Source organism: Oncorhynchus keta, chromosome 20 (assembly GCF_023373465.1).
Source record: "Oncorhynchus keta strain PuntledgeMale-10-30-2019 chromosome 20, Oket_V2, whole genome shotgun sequence".
NCBI classification, from domain to species: domain Eukaryota; kingdom Metazoa; phylum Chordata; class Actinopteri; order Salmoniformes; family Salmonidae; genus Oncorhynchus; species Oncorhynchus keta.
Genome location: NC_068440.1, coordinates 28,914,100 through 28,937,649, shown reverse-complemented (window position 1 = coordinate 28,937,649; position 23,550 = coordinate 28,914,100). Strand labels below are relative to the sequence as shown.

Below are 23,550 nucleotides of genomic sequence, written 5' to 3'. Positions count from 1 at the left end.
CTGGACAACATCTCTCTAACATGTCAATACGCCTGGACAATATCTGTCTAACATGCCAATACACCTGGGCAACATCTGTCTAAGATGTCAATACACCTGGACAACATCTGTCTAACATGTCAATACACCTGGACACCATCTGTCTAACATGTCAATACACCTGGACACCATCTGTCTAACATGTCAATACACCTGGACAACATCTGTCTAACATGACAATACACCTGGACAACATCTCTCTAACATGTCAATACACCTGGGCAACATCTCTCTAACATGTCAATACACCTGGACAACATCTGTCTAACATGTCAATACACCTGGACAACATCTGTCTAACATGTCAATACACCTGGACAACATCTATCTAACATGTCAATACACCTGGACAACATCTGTCTAACATGTCAATACACCTGGGCAACATCTGTCTAACATGTCAATACACCTGGACAACATCTGTCTAACATGTCAATACACCTGGACAACATCTGTCTAACATGTCAATACACCTGGGCAACATCTGTCTAACATGTCAATACACCTGGGCAACATCTGTCTAACATGACAATACACCTGGACAACATCTGTCTAACATGTCAATACACCTGGACAACATCTCTCTAACATGTCAATACACCTGGACAACATCTGTCTAACATGTCAATACACCTGGACAACATCTCTCTAACATGTCAATACACCTGGACAACATCTGTCTAACATGTCAATACACCTGGACAACATCTCTCTAACATGTCAATACACCTGGACAACATCTATCTAACATGTCAATACACCTGGACAACATCTCTCTAACATGTCAATACACCTGGACAACATCTCTCTAACATGTCAATACACCTGGACAACATCTGTCTAACATGTCAATACACCTGGACAACATGTCAATACACCTGGTCAACATCTGTCTAACATGTCAATACACCTGGACAACATCTCTCTAACATGTCAATACACCTGGACAACATCTGTCTAACATGTCAATACACCTGGACAACATCTCTCTAACATGTCAATACACCTGGACAACATCTCTCTAACATGTCAATACACCTGGACAACATCTATCTAACATGTCAATACACCTGGACAACATCTGTCTAACATGTCAATACACCTGGACAACATCTGTCTAACATGTCAATACACCTGGACAACATCTGTCTAACATGTCAATACACCTGGACAACATCTATCTAACATGTCAATACACCTGGGCAACATCTATCTAACATGTCAATACACCTGGGCAACATCTGTCTAACATGTCAATACACCTGGACACCATCTGTCTAACATGGCAATACACCTGGACAACATCTGTCTAACATGTCAATACACCTGGACAACATCTCTCTAACATGTCAATACACCTGGACAACATCTGTCTAACATGTCAATACACCTGGACAACATCTCTCTAACATGTCAATACACCTGGACAACATCTCTCTAACATGTCAATACACCTGGACAACATCTGTCTAACATGTCAATACACCTGGACAACATCTGTCTAACATGTCAATACACCTGGACAACATCTCTCTAACATGTCAATACACCTGGACAACATCTGTCTAACATGTCAATACACCTGGACAACATCTCTCTAACATGTCAATACACCTGGACAACATCTCTCTAACATGTCAATACACCTGGACAACATCTGTCTAACATGTCAATACACCTGGACAACATCTCTCTAACATGTCAATACACCTGGACAACATCTGTCTAACATGTCAATACACCTGGACAACATCTCTCTAACATGTCAATACACCTGGACAACATCTGTCTAACATGTCAATACACCTGGACAACATCTCTCTAACATGTCAATACACCTGGACAACATCTCTCTAACATGTCAATACACCTGGACAACATCTCTCTAACATGTCAATACACCTGGACAACATCTGTCTAACATGTCAATACACCTGGACAACATCTGTCTAACATGTCAATACACCTGGACAACATCTGTCTAACATGTCAATACACCTGGACAACATCTGTCTAACATGTCAATACACCTGGACAACATCTCTCTAACATGTCAATACACCTGGACAACATCTGTCTAACATGTCAATACACCTGGACAACATCTGTCTAACATGTCAATACACCTGGACAACATCTCTCTAACATGTCAATACACCTGGACAACATCTGTCTAACATGTCAATACACCTGGACAACATCTCTCTAACATGTCAATACACCTGGACAACATCTCTCTAACATGTCAATACACCTGGGCAACATCTGTCTAACATGTCAATACACCTGGACAACATCTCTCTAACATGTCAATACACCTGGACAACATCTCTCTAACATGTCAATACACCTGGACAACATCTCTCTAACATGTCAATACACCTGGGCAACATCTGTCTAACATGTCAATACACCTGGGCAACATCTGTCTAACATGTCAATACACCTGGGCAACATCTGTCTAACATGTCAATACACCTGGGCAACATCTGTCTAACATGTCAATACACCTGGACAACATCTGTCTAACATGCCAATACACCTGGGCAACATCTGTCTAACATGTCAATACACCTGGGCAACATCTGTCTAACATGTCAATACACCTGGACAACATCTGTCTAACATGTCAATACACCTGGGCAACATCTGTCTAACATGTCAATACACCTGGGCAACATCTGTCTAACATGTCAATACACCTGGACAACATCTGTCTAACATGTCAATACACCTGGACAACATCTCTCTAACATGTCAATACACCTGGACAACATCTGTCTAACATGTCAATACACCTGGACAACATCTGTCTAACATGCCAATACATCTGGGCAACATCTGTCTAACATGTCAATACACCTGGACAACATCTGTCTAACATGTCAATACACCTGGACAACATCTGTCTAACATGTTAATACACCTGGACAACATCTATCTAACATGTCAATACACCTGGACAACATCTGTCTAACATGTCAATACATCTGGGCAGCATCTGTCTAACATGTCAATACACCTGAACAACATCTGTCTAACATGTTAATACACCTGGACAACATCTATCTAACATGTCAATACACCTGGGCAACATCTGTCTAACATGTCAATACACCTGGGCAACATCTGTCTAACATGTCAATACATCTGGGCAACATCTGTCTAACATGTTAATACACCTGGGCAACATCTGTCTAACATGTCAATACAGCTGGACAACATCTGTCTAACATGTCAATACATCTGGGCAACATCTGTCTAACATGTCAATACACCTGGGCAACATCTGTCTAACATGTCAATACACCTGGGCAACATCTGTCTAACATGTCAATAAATCTGGGCAACATCTGTCTAACATGTCAATACACCTGGACAACATCTCTCTAACATGTCAATACACCTGGGCAACATCTGTCTAACATGTCAATACACCTGGACAACATCTGTCTAACATGTCAATACACCTGGACAACATCTGTCTAACATGTCAATACACCTGGACAACATCTGTCTAACATGTCAATACACCTGGACAACATCTGTCTAACATGTCAATACACCTGGACAACATCTGTCTAACATGTCAATACACCTGGACAACATCTGTCTAACATGTCAATACACCTGGACAACATCTCTCTAACATGTCAATACACCTGGACAACATCTCTCTAACATGTCAATACACCTGGACAACATCTCTCTAACATGTCAATACACCTGGACAACATCTCTCTAACATGTCAATACACCTGGGCAACATCTGTCTAACATGTCAATACACCTGGACAACATCTGTCTAACATGTCAATACACCTGGACAACATCTCTCTAACATGTCAATACACCTGGACAACATCTCTCTAACATGTCAATACACCTGGACAACATCTCTCTAACATGTCAATACACCTGGACAACATCTCTCTAACATGTCAATACACCTGGACAACATCTGTCTAACATGTCAATACACCTGGACAACATCTGTCTAACATGTCAATACACCTGGACAACATCTGTCTAACATGTCAATACACCTGGACAACATCTGTCTAACATGTCAATACACCTGGACAACATCTGTCTAACATGTCAATACACCTGGACAACATCTGTCTAACATGTCAATACACCTGGACAACATCTCTCTAACATGTCAATACACCTGGGCAACATCTGTCTAACATGTCAATACACCTGGACAACATCTGTCTAACATGTCAATACACCTGGACAACATCTGTCTAACATGTCAATACACCTGGACAACATCTCTCTAACATGTCAATACACCTGGACAACATCTATCTAACATGTCAATACACCTGAACATCTGTCTAACATGTCAATACACCTGAACATCTGTCTAACATGTCAATACACCTGAACATCTGTCTAACATGTCAATAAACCTGGACAACATCTATCTAACATATCAATACACCTGGACATCTCTCTAAAATGTCAATACACCTGGACAACGTCTCTCTAACATATCAATACACCTGGACAACATCTGTCTAACATGTTAATACACCTGGACAACATCTCTCTAACATGTCAATACACCTGGACAACATCTGTCTAACATGGCAATACACCTGGACAACGTCTCTCTAAAATGTCAATACGCCTGGACAACATCTGTCTCACATGTCAATACACCTGGACAACGTCTCTCTAAAATGTCAATACACCTGGACAACATCTGTCTAACATGTCAATACACCTGAACATCTCTCTAAAATGTCAATACACCTGGACAACATCTGTCTCACATGTCAATACACCTGGACAACATCTGTCTAACATGTCAATACACCTGAACAACATCTGTCTAACATGTCAATACACCTGGACAACATCTGTCTAACATGTCAATACACCTGGACAACATCTGTCTAACATGTCAATACACCTGGACAACATCTATCTAACATGTCAATACACCTGGACAACATCTCTCTAACATGTCAATACACCTGGACAACATCTGTCTAACATGTCAATACACCTGGACAACATCTCTCTAACATGTCAATACACCTGGACAACATCTCTCTAACATGTCAATACACCTGGACAACATCTATCTAACATGTCAATACACCTGGACAACATCTCTCTAACATGTCAATACACCTGGACAACATCTATCTGACATGTCAATACACCTGGACAACATCTCTCTAACATGTCAATACACCTGGACAACATCTGTCTAACATGTCAATACACCTGGACAACATCTTTCTAACATGTCAATACACCTGGACAACACCTGTCCAACATGTCAATACACCTGAACAACATCTATCTAACATGTCAATACACCTGGACAACATCTGTCTAACATGTCAATACACCTGGACAACATCTGTCTAACATGTCAATACACCTGGACAACACCTGTCCAACATGTCAATACACCTGGACAACATCTGTCTAACATGTCAATACACCTGGACAACATCTGTCTAACATGTCAATACACCTGGAAAACATCTGTCTAACATGTCAATACACCTGGACAACATCTGTCTAACATGTCAATACACCTGGACAACATCTGTCTAACATGTCAATACACCTGGACAACATCTCTCTAACATGTCAATACACCTGGACAACATCTGTCTAACATGTCAATACACCTGGACAACATCTCTCTAACATGTCAATACACCTGGACAACATCTCTCTAACATGTCAATACACCTGGGCAACATCTGTCTAACATGTCAATACACCTGGGCAACATCTGTCTAACATGTCAATACACCTGGACAACATCTCTCTAACATGTCAATACACCTGGACAACATCTGTCTAACATGTCAATACACCTGGACAACATCTCTCTAACATGTCAATACACCTGGAAAACATCTGTCTAACATGTCAATACACCTGGACAACATCTGTCTAACATGTCAATACACCTGGACAACATCTGTCTAACATGTCAATACACCTGGACAACATCTCTCTAACATGTCAATACACCTGGACAACATCTGTCTAACATGTCAATACACCTGGACAACATCTCTCTAACATGTCAATACACCTGGACAACATCTGTCTAACATGTCAATACACCTGGGCAACATCTGTCTAACATGTCAATACACCTGGGCAACATCTGTCTAACATGTCAATACACCTGGACAACATCTCTCTAACATGTCAATACACCTGGACAACATCTCTCTAACATGTCAATACACCTGGACAACATCTGTCTAACATGTCAATACACCTGGACAACATCTCTCTAACATGTCAATACACCTGGACAACATCTGTCTCACATGTCAATACACCTGGACAACATCTGTCTAACATGTCAATACACCTGGACAACATCTGTCTAAAATGTCAATACACCTGGACAACATCTCTCTAACATGTCAATACACTTGGAACCACTTTCTAACACACAGACACTTGAAACAATTTCTAACACACAGACACCTAGAAACTCTTTCTAGTACAGCCACCTGGAAACCTATTTCGTATACACAGACACCCGGAAATCTCTTTCTAATACACAGACACCTGGAAAGCTCTTTCTAACACACAGACACCTGGAAACCTCTTTCTAATACACAAACACCTGGAAACCTCTTTCTAATACACAGACACCCAGAAACCTCTTTCTAATACACAGACACCTGGAAACCTCTTTCTAATACACAGCCACCTGGAAACCTCTTTCTAATACACAGACACCCGGAAACCTCTTTCTAATACACAGACACCTGGAAACCTCTTTCTAATACACAAACACCTGGAAACCTCTTTCTAATACACAGACACCTGGAAACCTCTTTCTAATACACAGACACCCGGAAACCTCTTTCTAATACACAGACACCTGGAAACCTCTTTCTAATACACAAACACCTGGAAACCTCTTTCTAATACACAGACACCTGGAAACCTCTTTCTAATACACAAACACCTGGAAACCTCTTTCTAATACACAGACACCTGGAAACCTCTTTCTAATACACAGACACCTGGAAACCTCTTTCTAATACATAAACACCTGGAAACCTCTTTTTAATACACAGACACCTGGAAACCTCTTTCTAATACACAAACACCTGGAAACCTCTTTCTAATACACAGACACCTGGAAACCTCTTTCTAATACCCCTCTGTGGAAAGGGTTCTACCTGGAACCAAAAAGGGTTCTACAAAGGGTTCCCCCATTTGGGACAGCCGAAGAACCCTTTTACGTTCTAGATAGCACCAGAGATAGGGTTAGTATTATCTTAAGATAATGATAAGGTAAGAAGTTAAGTCATCCTCATCATTTTTCTTTAGATAGTACTGTATATGAACCACCTGTGTGAGTATGCACTGCAACTCATTGTGAACACATAGATTGCTATTAGGAATCATGAGCTAGTGTGAATGTTTATGGCAAGTCTATGGGTGTCAGACCCTAAACATATTAGATAAAGCTGGTTTAAGGAGTTGTTACCATGGTAATGTATATCTACATCCCACTCTCTTCCTTTCAGTATGTTGTACAGTCGGCCTATCAGACTTCATGTCTGTGTCCCAAATGGCACCACATGCCCTACATAGTACACTACTTTTGACCGTAACCTAATAGACCCTGATCAAAAGGAGTGCACTAGGGGATAATGTGTGATTTTGGCCTATGACTGTACTGTACTGTATGTGTATTTGTCCAGCTACTAGTTGTTTCAGGTGGCCATGGCACACACACCTCCCTCCCCGCAGTGACTCAGCACAGCACAGACAGTAGAAATGCTCTCTTTCAGTGGATCACAAAACATTTTATGCGGTCATGTTTCAATATCTACTTATCCCACCCATCAGACCGGTTAGTATTCACTCCCCCCTGGTTCCTTAGGACTAAAAATTGACATTTTTCTGTGATCTGTTGCCTTAAAAGGCCCCTTCTTCATGCCTTCATTCTCTCTCCTCTCGCTCTCTCTTTTCCCTCTCCCTTTGCCAAGTCCCGTGTTCATCTTGTTCAGTCTCTCCCTGGGAATTAGGCTATACAGTGTAGCTTCTTATACATGTTTTATTTTTAAATGTTCTCTCTATATTGACTGTTGGCTTTCCTTGTTCCTTCCGTTAATTCAGCCTCATTACTTCACAACAGTGGACAACGGTCAGTTGTGCTTTTGTACAGTAAATTACATCAATCACTTGAACTACAGTCTGTGCAGTACAGTAGTAGACTTCCAATTATTATAATGAATAAAATGTGGCACCATTATCTATGAATCTAAAGCAGTGTTCTGAGTTCTGACCCCTGTCCATTCTAACTTGAGCTCTTGTACCCTCTCTGTGCTGCTCTCTTCATTCATCTTCCCCCTCTTTATCTGCCCCTCTCTCCTCTCTCTCTGCTCTTCTCCCCCTCCCCTTCTCTACCTCCTACAGCACGTGTGGAACAACTGGCCGTTGGGAGTGTGAGCAGCATGCCTGTCTGATAGAGAATGATATGATCCAGGCTGTCAACAGAGGAAACTTTGGGTAAGGGCACTTAAAAAAAAAAAACTCTTAAGGATCGGACCCTTTTTTCAATTTTCTCCTAAAATGACGTACCCAAATCTAACTGCCTGTAGCTCAGGCCCTTAAAGCAAGGATGTGCATATTCTTGGTACCATTTGAAAGGAAACACTTTGAAGTTTGTGGAAATGTGAAAGGAATGTAGGAGAATATAACACATTTGATCTGGTTAAAGATAATACAAAGAAAAAAACAACCTTTGTTTTGTATTATTTTTTTACCATCATCTTTGTTGTTTTGTAAGTTTGTTTTAGTGTTCTTTCTTCATTAAATGTAGAACATGTATTCAGATCATGCTGCGCTTTGGTCCGCTTCTTACGACGGTCGTGACAGTAATAGCTACTGTAAATTGGACATAATTTAAGCTTTCTGCCAATATTAGATATATCTATGTCCTGGGAAATGTTCTTGTTACTTACAACCTCATGCTAATCGCATTAGCCTACGTTAGCTCAACCGTCCCGCAGGGGATCCACCAATCCTGAAGAACTTTTAAAAACACACGCAAACACACATACACACATATTTTACACTCACTGTCCTGACTTTCCTCTCTCTCCCTAGCTGGCGGGCAGCAAACTACAGCCAGTTCTATGGCATGTCTCTGGACGAGGGCCTGAGGTATCGCCTGGGGACACAGAGGCCCTCCAGGACCATCATGAGCATGAACGAGATGCAGGTGAGAAGTCCTGTCTGCTGGGTAGGGCAAGGGTGGGATAGGGAGCAGGTTGAGGCTGGGTGATTCATGGAATGGATCTCCAATGCCATGGCACCCTATTCCCTATAAAGTGACTACTTTTGATGAGGGCCCATGTAAGGGACCATAGAGCACACTACTGTACGTAGCGAGTAGACAGCCAATTGGGATGCAGACATGGTGTCGCGGCCTCACATTCAGAGTGAGGGACAGTACAGTCTGTTTTTCACTTTATCAAAGCACGTCGCTCTCAGAAAATTACCTATGTAAACCTGAGAAGAATCTTCCAAAGATCAGTTGGTGTAATAAAAAGATATATGCATCAAAAGGGACCTATGATATAACATTTTATTTAAAGATTCTACTTTCATGGCCTGTATCATTACCAGCTATGACTACCAGGCGGAGTCTGGTATTGATCTGTTGATAATTCTTTGTCTGTCTGGATCTTGGAAGCCTCCCCTCTGCTATGTGTTGTCTTTAACTCTGTTTACATTCTAACCAGACAGATTATGTAAGAGCCAATCAAATCATCACAGAGGGGCTTGGGAGGATAAAGGTGGAGGATGGGGTAGAGGATAGAGGTGGAGAGGTTGGGGTAGAGGATAGAGGTGGAGGATGGGGTAGAGGATAGAGGTGGAGGATGGGGTAGAGGATAGAGGTGGAGGATGGGGTAGAGGATAGAGGTGGAGGATGGGGTAGAGGATAGAGGTGGAGAGGACGGGGTAGAGGATATAGGTGGAGGTTGGGGTAGAGAATAGAGGATAGAGGTGGAGGATGGGGTAGAGGATAGAGGTGGAGAGGATGGGGTAGAGGATAGAGGTGGAGGATGGGGTAGAGGATAGACGTGGAGGATGGGGTAGAGGATAGAGGTGGAGAGGTTGGGTTAGAGCAGGGGTGTCAAAGTCAAATGGACGGAGGGCCAAATAAAAAATTTAGCTACAAGCCGAGGGCCGGACTGTTCGAATGTTCATTGAAAAATTTTTAAATGACGCATATAGTCTAGTGAACCTAATTGAACCTACTGAAAACCTAACAAATATATTCCAATATGATCAGATAAATAAAGCAATATTTTCTTATGGCTCTGTCAGTAATCTTTAATTTTCAACAGACACAAAAGACAAATTTCCTTTATATAAAAATCCCCATAACATGAACATTAAATGAAAGAAACCGGTATTCAAGGCACCATCAGTAGCCTATATTTTCTATTTTAGCAAAAGTGGGCTAAATTTACTTCAAAGAAAAAAACAATAATAGCAATTTTCTATCATCCACTCAACTGAAATATTTTTAAAATATAATTGGATTGAAATACAATAAAATAAAGTGCAAAAATCTATTAATCAAAAACAACACTTTGTTTAAGGAGAAGTAACATGCAGTGAAAACAAATATTAAACTTTAACTTTTAAACTTGAACTGAGTAAAAACTCTAAATATGTGATTGCACAGTAATGTTCACTTGTTTGAGGTTGAGGGTGATACTTGGTGGTGTCCCATCTTTTCCACAAGTTCATCAATGTTCGGGGTAAGGCTCTGAGCTGAGGAAATCCTCAGAATTGAGTGGAGGTGTTCAGCAGTAAGTCGACTTCTGTGTGATGTTTTGTTCAAGTTCATCAAAGAAAACAGTTGTTCACACAGGTATGTGCTGCCAAACATAGACAACGTTTGAGCAGCCTGGATGCGCAGCTGGGGCATTGTGTCGGGGAGGAAACGGGCGAACTCCGCAGCACCCACTGCCGCATATTTTGCCCTCAGTGCATCATTGCATTGGAGGTCAATCAACTCCATTTGGAGGTTTGGTGGTGAGCTTTCCACGTCAACAGCAAATGGGTTACCGAGCAGTTCCAACCTGCTTTTTGTGCTTCAAAGTCAGCAAATCGGCGTCGAAAGTCAGCGGCAAGCATACCTATTTTATCAGCCAACTGTGCGCTCGGGAACGCACTGGTAGAGAGCTTCTCTTTCATGGTCTGGCAGCTGGGAAAGTGGCTCAAATTTTCTTTCCGCATCTGCGTCTCCCACAGAGTCAGTTTGGTTTTAAATGCCTTCACTGTACTGTACATATCAGAGATGACACGATCCCGACCCTGCAGCTGCAAGTTCATTGCATTCAGATGACTCGTAATGTCACACAGAAAAGCCATTTCACACAGAAACATTTCGTCTCGGAGTTGTGTTGTGTCTTTCCCTTTGCTGTCCAAGAACAGACAAATCTCCTCACGAAGCTCGAAACATCTTTGAAGCACCTTTCCCTGGCTTAGCCATCGCACCTCTGTGTGATAAGGCAAATCACCATGCTCCGTTTCTAACTCCGTCAGAAATGCCTTGAACTGGCGGTGATTCAAACCTTTGGCTCTGATAAAGTTAACTGTGCGCGTGATGATGCTCATTACATGCTCCATTTTCAAGGCTTTACCGCACAACGCTTCCTGGTGTATGATACAATGATAAGCTGTCAGCTCACCTGTCGCGTTTTCCTCTTGCATCTTTTCCCGTATCTTCGCCACCAGTCCGCTCCTGTGTCCACACATCGCAGGTGCTCCGTCGGTTGTCAAACCCACGAGTTTTTTCCCAAGGCAGCTCCATCTCATTTACACATCTTGACACCTCTTCATACAAATCATGCCCGTAGTTGTGCCATGCATAGGACGTAAAGCCAAAAACTCCTCTGTCACGCTTAGGCTGGAGTCCACTCCGCGGATGAAAATTGACAACTGGGCAATGTCAGAAATGTCGGTGCTCTCATCCACAGCCAAGGAATATGCAATGAAATCTTTTCCCTTTTTCACAAGCTGCTCTTTTAGATTGATGGACAACTGGTCTACTCTCTCGGCAATGGTGTTTCTGCTCAGACTCACATTTAAAAAGAGTTGCCTTTTTCTGGGCAAACTTCGTCACAAACTTTAATCATGCAGTTTTGATGAAATCCCCCTCCGTAAATGGCCGGGCTGATTTAGCGATCTCTTCTGCCAAAATAAAACTGGCCTTGACAGCAGCCTGGCCTTGTGATTTGGCTTTTTTGAACAGAGCCTGTCGAGATTTGAGGCCTCGTTTTAATTCCTCTGCCTTTTGTAGCCTTTGTTCCATGTCCATATTCTTGTTTTTGTCCGCGTGTTTCGTTTCATAATGTCGTCTCAGATTATACTCTTTCAGTACCGCCACACTTTCTCCACACAGAAGACACACAGGTTTTCCAGCTACCTCCGTGAACAAATACTCCGACTCCCACCTTGTTTGAAACCCCGGTTCTCAGTGTCCACCTTCCGTTTTGCCATTTTTGATGGGTATCTGAAAGTTAATTTTACTGTGATGCTGACAACTGCTGTGCCAATAAATATTGAAATGAAGCAGCCTACTGCTCGGTGCGTCACCGTTGCATTGTGGGAAATGTAGTATTGGTGCGTGTAAAAGATCTGCGGGCTGCCGGCTTGCTGCGGTCTGCGGGCCGGTTCTAATAATAAATCAAGATCATCCCAGGGGCCGTAAAAAACCTTCTCGCGGGCCGGATGTGGCCCGCGGGCCTTGACTCTGACATATGTGGGTTAGAGGATAGAGGTGGAGGATGGGGTAGAGGATATAGGTGGAGGTTGGGGTAGAGAATAGAGGATAGAGGTGGAGGATGGGGTAGAGGATAGAGGTGGAGAGGATGGGGTAGAGGATAGAGGTGGAGGATGGGGTAGAGGATAGAGGTGGAGAGGATGGGGTAGAGGATAGAGGTGGAGGATGGGGTAGAGGATAGAGGTGGAGGATGGGGTAGGGTCATCTTCTTTTAGACAACACAACAGACTGACTCTCTGCTCTCCGTGCTACCCTTCCCAATCCCTATCCCGCACCTCTACCACCCTACATCCTCCAGACCAAACTCCCCCACCCCCTCCTCCCTTCAATCCACTCTCTCCAACCCCCCACTTCCCCACCCCCTCCTCCCTTCAACTCTATTCTCTCCAACCCACCACTCCCCCACCCCTCCTCCATTCAAGTACACTCTCTCCAACCCACCACTCCCCCACCCCTTCCTCCGTCCAACGCTATTCTCTCCAACCCCCCATTCCCCGACCCCCTCCTCCCTTCAACTCTATTCTCTCCAACCCACCACTCCCTCATCCACCTGTCCCTCTCCTCCCAACATGCCCCTACCTGTACCTGGAGACAGATTTAAGCAGGAGAGCTTATTCATAAATCTCTCGGTCTGTTCCGTCTGTCTTCCAGCTGAGTCCCCGCATGTCTAACAGTCTTTCTACTGGGTAATGGACAGGCCCAGTCCTAACTGAGGCCTGGGGGGTTGCAGCCACACACACATGCACAGGCAGAATTGTCTCCAATTTCTTATACCTCTTATCACTAAACACATCAGTACCGTGCTCTCACCTCCAAGCTGGGTCATGAGTGACTACGAGGTATGGTTTGGACTCTGACCTACAGCGTTTGCACACACACACACACACACACACACACACACACACACACACACACACACACACACACACACACACACACACACACACACACACACACACACACACACACACACACACACACACACACACACACACACATTTGTAGATTTTCTATCAGGTGGTTGTCTGGGGAGAATAGTTGAGATATTAACAGGAGGAATGTTAGGCCGTACCAGCAGGTGTGGTTTGTCTAAACAGAGCTAGAGTTCAATGCATAATGCTCTAATGCTACATACAGTTGAAGTCGGAAGTTTACATACACTTAGGTTGAAGTCATTAAACTCGTTTTTCAACCACTCCACACATTTCTTGTTAACAAACTAGTTTTGGCAAGTCGGTTAGGACATCTACCTTGTGCATGACACAAGTAATTTTTCCAACAATTGTTTACAGACAGATAATTTCACTTATAATTGACTGTATTACAATTCCAGTGGGTCAGAAGTTTACATACACTAAGTTGACTGTGCCTTTAAACTGCTTGGAAAATTCCAGAAAATGATGTCATGGCTTTAGAAGTTTCTGATAGGCTAATTGACATCGTTTGAGTCTATTGGAGCCGTACCTGTGGATGTATTTAAAGGCTACCTTCAAACTCAATGCCTCTTTGCTTGACATCATGGGAAAATCAAAAGAAATCAGACCTCTACAAAAAATTGTAGACCTTCACAAGTCTGGTTCATCCTTGGGAGCAATTTCCAAATGACTGAAGGTACCACGTTCATCTGTACAAACAGTAGTACGCAAGTATAAACACCATGGGACCACGCAGCCGCCATACCGCTCAAGAAGGAGACGCATTCTGACTATTAGAAAAGAACATACTTCGGTGCGAAAATCCCAGAACAACAGCAAAGGACTCTGTGAAGATGCTGGAGGAAACAGGTACAAAAGTATCTATATCCACAGTAAAACGAGCCCTATGTTGATATAAACTGAAAGGTCGCTCAGCAAAGAAGAAGCCACTGCTTCAAAACCGCCACAAACAAAGCCAGACTATGGTTTGCAACTGCACATTGGGACAAAGATTGTACTTTTTAGAGAACTGTCCTCTGGTCTGATGAAATAAAAATATAACTGTTTGGCCATAATGACCATCATTATGTTTGGAGGAAAAAGGAGAGGCTTGCAACCCGAAGAACACCATCCCAACCGTGAAGCACAGGGTGGCAGCATCATGTTGTGGGGGTGCTTTGCTGCAGGAGGGACTGGTGCACTTCACAAAATAGGTGGCATCATGAGGGAGGAAAATTATGTGGATATATTGAAGCAAACATCTCAAGACATCAGTCAGGAAGTTAAAGCTTGGTCGCAAATGGGTCTTCCAAATGGACAATGACCACAAGCAATCTTGCAAGCAAAGTTGTGTCAAAATGGCTTACGGTCAACAAAGTCAATGTATTGGAGTTGGCATCACAAAGCTCTGACCTCAATCCTATAGAAAATGTGTGGGAAGAACTGAAACAGGATGTGCGAACAAGGAGGCCTACAAATCTGACTTAGTTACACCAGCTCTGTCAGGAGGAATGGGCCAATATTCACTCAACTTATTGTGGGAAGCTTGTGGAAGGCTGCCCGACAAGTTTGACCCAAGTTAAACCATTTAAAGGCAATGCTAACAAATACTCATTGAGTGTATGTAAACTTCTGACCCACTTGGAATGTGATGAAAGAAATAAAAGCTGAAATAAATCATTCTCTCTACTATTATTCTGATATTTCACATTCTTAAAATAAGTGGTGATCCTAACTGACCTAAGACAGGGATATTTTTACTCATTTTACCTGTCAGGAATTGTGAAACTGAGTTGAAATGTATTTGGCTAAGGTGTATGTAAACTTCCGACTTCAACTTTACCTGCAGAGTTAAGCATGCCTCCCACCTCCATACCTGGCCTGTTTCCGTCCCATACAGTGCCTTGCAAAAGTATTCGGCCCCCTTGAACTTTGCGACCTTTTGCCACATTTCAGGCTTCAAACATAAAGATATAAAACTGTATATTTTTGTGAAGAATCAACAACAAGTGGGACACAATCATAAAGTGGAACGACATTTATTGGATATTTCAAACTTTTTTAATGAATCAAAAACTGAAAAATTGGGCGTGCAAAATTATTCAGCCTCTTTACTTTCAGTGCAGCAAACTCTCTCCAGAAGTTCAGTGAGGCTCTCTGAATGATCCAATGTTGACCTAAATGACTAATGATGATAATACAATCCACCTGTGTGTAATCAAGTCTCCGTATAAATGCACCTGCACTGTGATAGTCTCAGAGGTCCGTTAAAAGCGCAGAGAGCATCATGAAGAACAAGGAACACACCAGGCAGGTCCGAGATACTGTTGTGAAGAAGTTTAAAGCCGGATTTGGATACAAAAAGATTTCCCACGCTTTAAACATCCCAAGGAGCACTGTGCAAGCGATAATATTGAAATGGAAGGAGTATCAGACCACTGCAAATCTACCAAGACCTGGCCGTCCCTCTAAACCTTCCGCTCATACAAGGAGAAGACTGATCAGAGATGCAGCCAAGAGGCCCATGATCACTCTGGATTAACTGCAGAGATCTACAGCTGAGGTGGGAGACTGTCCATAGGACAACAATCAGTCGTATATTGCACAAATCTGGCCTTTATGGAAGAGTGGCAAGAAGAAAGCCATTTCTTAAAGATAACCATAAAAAGTGCCGTTTAAAGTTTGCCACAAGCCACCTGGGAGACACACCAAACATGTGGAAGAAGGTGCTCTGGTCAGATGAAACCAAAATGTAACTTTTTTTAATGCAAAACGTTATGTTTGGCGTAAAAGCAACACAGCTCATCACCCTGAACACCCTATCCCCACTGTCAAACATGGTGGTGGCATCATGGTTTGGGCCTGCTTTACTTCAGCAGGGACAGGGAAGATGGTTAAAATGGATGGGAAGATGGATGGAGCCAAATACAGGACCATTCTGGAAGAACCTAATTGAGTCTGCAAAAGACCTGAGACTGGGACGGAGATTTGTCTTCCAACAAGACAATGATCCAAAACATAAAGCAAAATCTACAATGGAATGGTTCAAAAATAAACATATCCAGGTGTTAGAATGGCCAAGTCAAAGTCCAGACCTGAATCCAATCGAGAATCTGTGGAAAGAACTGAAAACTGCTGTTCATAAATGCTCTCCATCCAACCTCACTGAGCTCGAGCTGTTTTGCAAGGAGGAATGGGAAAAAATGTCAGTCTCTCGATGTGCAAAACTGATAGACATACCCCAAGCGTCTTACAGCTGTAATCGCTACAAAGTATTAACTTAAGGGGGCTGAATAATTTTGCACGCCCAATTTAAAAAAAGTTTGAAATATCCAATAAATGGCGTTCCACTTCATGAATGTGTCCCACTTGCCGTTGATTCTTCACAAAAAAAGACAGTTTTATATCTTTATGTTTGAAGCCTGAAATGTGGCAAAAGGTCGCAAAGTTCAAGGGGGCCGAATACTTTCGCAAGGCACTGTATAGTACTCTAATTTTGACCAGGGCCTATAGGGCTCTATAGGGCTCCGTAGGGCTCCATAGGGCTCATAGGGCCCCATATGGCTCCATAGGAGCCAGCCTCCTCTTGTTGTTGGTTTGTCAGCCTCCTCTTGTTGTTGGTTTGTCAGTCTCTTGCCGTCTGGCCGCTGGAACACCTACTGTAGGTTTTTGGGAGTAATAATAAATTGTATTTGTATACTTCCAAATAAAATATCAAGGTGGTCAATTACATTTAAACAGGATTGAAACTGCACATTAGCTAATTCCTCCTCCTCGCTATCCCCATGCTCAGATGAATATGGATACTCAGAATGACCGTCTGCCTCAGTATTTTAATGCCGAAGAGAAGTGGCCTGGAAAGATCCATGAACCTCTGGACCAGGGCAACTGCGCTGCCTCCTGGGCCTTCTCCACTGCAGGTGAGGCACTACATGCTAGTTAAATACTGGCAGAATACTGGCAAAATGCAAGTAAAGACAGGCAAAATATTGACAAAGTACTGATAAAATACTGGCCAAAGGCTGGTAATATACTAGCAGAATAATGGTAAAACGCTGGTATTTTGGTGAATTACTGGAATTTTGGTAAAATACTGGTAAATGTGGGTAAAGAAAATGTAGCAATATTGCAAAATACTGGTCATAAAATGACTTATTTGAAGTTCCATCTCATTCCCACAGATCATCTCTTAGGACATTTCACAGATAAAAAAAAACACACTCTTTCTTTCTATCTCACTTTGCATTGCTCAGCAGTGGCATCGGATCGAATCTCCATCCAGTCGATGGGTCACATGACCCCTCAGCTGTCGCCCCAGAACCTAATTTCCTGTGACACGCGCAACCAAGGGGGCTGTGCTGGAGGACGTATCGACGGAGCCTGGTGGTACCTGAGACGCAGAGGGTAGGACATATTTCACTATGACACCAGGCACAATATTTCCTTATGTTAAAATGAAGGGTCAGTTTAAGTTAATGATTTATTGAATACGCTATGTCTCTATCTCTCATCATCTATCCATCTCCATCTCTCTCGCTCTCTCTCTTAGTGTGGTGACAGAGGAGTGCTACCCGTTCTCTGCTCCCCAGCAGACGACAGCAGAGGTGGGCCGCTGTATGATGCAGAGTCGCTCTGTGGGCAGAGGGAAGAGGCAGGCTACTGCACGCTGCCCCAGCACACACACCTACCACAATGACATCTACCAGTCTACACCTCCCTACAGGCTCTCATCAAACGTATGTACACACACTCACTCACACGCACGCACACACACACTATTACCACCATCAAAACATCTCCTGTCCTACACCTCTCCACGGGATGTGTACCTCTGACATCAGTTTATCACCACTTGCAAAACATACACTGTAATCCTCCATAAACATGGTAAAGTACGTTGCATGAGCTCTGTACACAGATGGCTGAATTCCTCACGTTACATTAGCCCATAATCTCTCTCACGTATTTGTCTTAATGTGTTTTCTCTACCATCGAGAAAGTACAGAATTCTCCGTTTGCTCACTCATAAATGAATTCCTTGTGATGCAGGCCTTTCCATTTCCATGTGTCAGAAAGAGAGAGAGAGAGTAGTGTAGATATTAAATGGTAGGTTAAAGTTAGATAACTTCTGGGCAACATCAGCCCTCAACATCACTCACCTGTAGGGCCTATTTTCCGGTTTACACTTGAACACGCCAGTTTTCTCAACTGATCAGAGACGGAGTGGGTAGCAGCAGGGAATGTTACTGGAGTGAGCTACAGTAGATCAACTGGAAAGCCCGTATCTGTTACATTAAGTCTGTGTCCCAAATAGCACCCTATTCCCTACATAGTACACTACCCTGTGGACCCTCGTCAAAAGTAGTGCACTATGTAGTGAATAGGGTGTCATTAAGGAGGTAGCCTAACTGTTTCCAGAGTACACGTGCACTTAGAGAACCCACATGCACCCACTTGTTCGATATCCTAATCAAGACTCACTGAGCTACAGCCTACCTGTGGTTTATTACCTCTCACCATCAATCATTCTAAATTATGCCTAATGTTGGAAATCATTACAGCATATATATCTGTCTCTATAACCTCTCAAGTCACCGAGAGATGTACTGTATTATCTACAGATTTATGTTGATATTCACTCCACTGTCTGTCCATCTCTGTCCTTTCATCTAATCACAGCTCTGTCCATCTCTTTCCTTTCATCTAATCACAGCTCTGTCTATCTCTTTCCTTTCATCTAATCACAGCTCTGTCCATCTCTTTCCTTTCATCTAATCACAGCTCTGTCCATCTCTTTCCTTTCATCTAATCACAGCTCTGTCCATCTCTTTCCTTTCATCTAATCACAGCTCTGTCCATCTCTTTCCTTTCATCTAATCACAGATCTGTCCATCTCTTTCCTTTCATCTAATCACAGATCTGTCCATCTCTTTCCTTTCATCTAATCACAGATCTGTCCATCTCTTTCCTTTCATCTAATCACAGATCTGTCCATCTCTTTCCTTTCATCTAATCACAGATCTGTCCATCTCTTTCCTTTCATCTAATCACAGATCTGTCCATCTCTTTCCTTTCATCTAATCACAGATCTGTCCATCTCTTTCCTTTCATCTAATCACAGCTCTGTCCATCTCTTTCCTTTCATCTAATCACAGTTCTGTCCATCTCTTTCCTTTCATCTAATCACAGTTCTGTCCATCTCTTTCCTTTCATCTAATCACAGTTCTGTCCATCTCTTTCCTTTCATCTAATCACAGTTCTGTCCATCTCTTTCCTTTCATCTAATCACAGTTCTGTCCATCTCTTTCCTTTCATCTAATCACAGTTCTGTCCATCTCTTTCCTTTCATCTAATCACAGTTCTGTCCATCTCTTTCCTTTCATCTAATCACAGCTCTGTCCATCTCTTTCCTTTCATCTAATCACAGCTCTGTCCATCTCTTTCCTTTCATCTAATCACAGATCTGTCCATCTCTTTCCTTTCATCTAATCACAGATCTGTCCATCTCTTTCCTTTCATCTAATCACAGTTCTGTCCATCTCTTTCCTTTCATCTAATCACAGTTCTGTCCATCTCTTTCCTTTCATCTAATCACATTTCTGTCCATGTCTTTCCTTTCATCTAATCACAGCTCTGGCCATCTCTGTCCTTTCATCTAATCACAGCTCTGGCCATCTCTTTCCTTTCATCTAATCACAGCTCTGGCCATCTCTTTCCTTTCATCTAATCACAGCTCTGGCCATCTCTTTCCTTTCATCTAATCACAGTTCTGGCCATCTCTTTCCTTTCATCTAATCACAGCTCTGGCCATCTCTTTCCTTTCATCTAATCACAGCTCTGGCCATCTCTTTCCTTTCATCTAATCACAGCTCTGGCCATCTTTTTCCTTTCATCTAATCACAGCTCTGGCCATCTCTTTCCTTTCATCTAATCACAGCTCTGGCCATCTCTTTCCTTTCATCTAATCACAGCTCTGGCCATCTCTTTCCTTTCATCTAATCACAGTTCTGTCCATCTCTTTCCTTTCATCTAATCACAGTTCTGTCCATCTCTTTCCTTTCATCTAATCACAGCTCTGGCCATCTCTTTCCTTTCATCTAATCACAGCTCTGGCCATCTCTTTCCTTTCATCTAATCACAGCTCTGGCCATCTCTTTCCTTTCATCTAATCACAGCTCTGGCCATCTCTTTCCTTTCATCTAATCACAGCTCTGGCCATCTCTTTCCTTTCATCTAATCACAGCTCTGGCCATCTCTTTCCTTTCATCTAATCACAGCTCTGTCTATCTCTCGCTTCTTCACAGGAGAAGGAGATCATGAAGGAGATTATGGATAACGGCCCAGTGCAAGGTAGGATGGTCTAGTGATGATGACTTACTGTGTGTGTGCGTGTATGCAATTGCCATCGGCAACTGTACAATTATGAGATACTGGAACCATATGTGTATGCTGTGTATGCTGTGTATGCTGTGTATGCTGTAGTGCTCAAAGCCATCTCTTGGTTTTCTGAATGAATACAAATGGGCAAGACAGCCTTGGCTTCTGCTTAAGGAGAAAAATTGGGTATGAGAGGATGTGTATCAGATGTTTGGCTATAACTCTGGTTTATCATGCCATTGTTGGACATTGTTGGACTGATGATTTGTAGACAATGTCCTAAGATACAATTACTTTGGACACAAATGTGTCACCTGGAAAACACCTGGCTGAAAATAGTTAACATCACCAAGCATCTGCTAGTATTCACAAACAGACATGTCTGAGCTCCCTCTCTCTTTGTAGAACAGAGAGAAGTTCTTAACACACGTTTCACACTGCCTCTCACAAGCAGTGAAAAGTATCAAGTGTAACAAGGTGAGGCCTCAGGTAGGGAATTTGACCTTTGAAAGAACTGTGATATTGTCTGATGTCTGTGACCTCAGACTCAATTTGATCTGGGTCACCTAGCCAGGGGTTACAACTGGTGTTCCTGATGCTATTCATTATACACGGTTGTCCGAAACAATTAAAAATTCCTCAGAAGTTTGGATGGAGAGAGTGAAATGCATAGAAAGTGAGATTGAAAGGAAGAGAGACATAGAGAATGACAAATAGACGTGCTTTTACACCTGCATTGTTTGCTGTTTGGGGTTTTAGGCTGGGTTTCTGTACAGCACTTTGAGATATCAGCTGATGTACGAAGGGCTATATAAATAAATTTGATTTGATTTGGAATGTAGACTGTGTGAGTGTTAGTACACTGTATACCTTTATGTGTGTGCGAGTGAATGTGTTTGCATGCACGTGTATGTGTGTACGTGTGGTTGTACAGAGGTAGCCTGGGCCTGTTCCAGCCTTGATGTAATTGTTGCAAACAGCAGGACTGAAACATTGGCCTGCTGACAACTTGTCCTTTCTTTTTTCCTTCAATTTCTGTTGTTGCCTTTGCCATAGGAGTGTGTGTCCTTGTTTATTGGCAGTAAGAGAACAAGAGAACGGTAACCTAGTAAGAACAGGTAGTCCTCCAAATGTGGGAATTACTCAGCGAGAGTTCCAGATTGTTTTTCCCAGTGGAGTTTCTAGTGAGAAAGTCACAGGGAGTTCAGCTCTAATGGGTTTCCAGTGCACCAGATCAGAGAGTCCCGACACTACAATTGTACTCTGATGTTTGGGTGTGTTCTACTCAGGGGGAAATTGCAAATTGTCCTCAGAAGAAGTCAGGATATTATTTCCCCAGGTTCACGTCCTTGCCCCACTGTTCGCTACAATATGGTTGAACATTCAGCATAGAAACATTTTTCCTGATGTTTAAGGTGTCCAAGGCCTGGTTTCCCGATCGCGATGGAACTTCGGCTTACGACGCATCGTCCCTTCAACGGCTGGAGATTTATATCACACTTTTCCCAAAACACCACGCAGAGAGAAAGTTCCCTAAGTGCCTTGTTGAATTTAAGCAAAATTACAGACAGTAGCATACAATTTGCAGAAGAGAACTCAATTGAACATAACATTTATTTCAACATATTTAATAATATACAGTGCATTTGGGAAGGCATGTGTCAATGCTGATAAGAGCTAAAGAAAGGAAGCGCTGCTCTCAGATCAGCTTTCTCCTTTCAAATCTTACCTTAACATTAGAATTATTCCGCAATACTGATGACAGATCAGCTCCTGGAGCAGGGTTCTCCAACCCTGTTCCTGGAGATCTACCCTCCTGTAGGTTATCACTCCAACCCCAGTCGCAACTAACCTGATTCAGTGTATCAAACAGTGTGATAGAATAGGGTTGGGGTGAAAACTGACAGGACAGTAGCTCTCCAGGAACAGGGTTGGAGAGCTACTGTCCTAGAGAGATATCACCTACGACTTCAAATATTGCGGTGGCTTATTCCAATGCTTACCCTATGATAATGCACTAAATCAGGATTTGGCAAAAAATTGCACACGTAGTTACACATCATTAAATATATTTAAGCAAAATTACAGACTGTAGCCTACAATTTGCAAAAGAGAACTCAATTGAACATTACATTTATTTCAATATATTTAATGATATACAGTGCATTCGGGAAGAATTCAGTACCCTTGTCTTTTTCCACATTTTGTTACGCTACAGCCTTATTCCATTCTTGATTAAATTGTTTTTTTCCTCATCAATCTACACACAATACCCCATAATGACAAAGCATAAACAGGTCTTTAGATTGTTTTGCAAATGTATTAAAAATAAAAAACAGAAATATTATATCTCTCTGTACTTTGCTCCATTCATCTTTTCCTCGATCCTGA

The 23,550-nt window shown here is 42.5% G+C and overlaps 1 protein-coding gene across 2 annotated transcripts in view; it reads left to right on the top strand.

Moving 5' to 3' along the window:
- tinagl1 (tubulointerstitial nephritis antigen-like 1) overlaps nucleotides 1-23,550 on the top strand; it is a 62,656-nt gene that overhangs the window by 26,081 nt on the left and 13,025 nt on the right. For both annotated transcript variants that reach the window (XM_052472566.1, XM_052472567.1), the window contains exons 4-9: nucleotides 8,479-8,571; nucleotides 9,172-9,286; nucleotides 17,576-17,702; nucleotides 18,036-18,186; nucleotides 18,332-18,518; nucleotides 21,087-21,132. In XM_052472566.1, coding sequence (XP_052328526.1) covers nucleotides 8,479-8,571; nucleotides 9,172-9,286; nucleotides 17,576-17,702; nucleotides 18,036-18,186; nucleotides 18,332-18,518; nucleotides 21,087-21,132 — 719 coding nt within the window. The remainder of the gene's footprint in view (nucleotides 1-8,478; nucleotides 8,572-9,171; nucleotides 9,287-17,575; nucleotides 17,703-18,035; nucleotides 18,187-18,331; nucleotides 18,519-21,086; nucleotides 21,133-23,550) is intronic.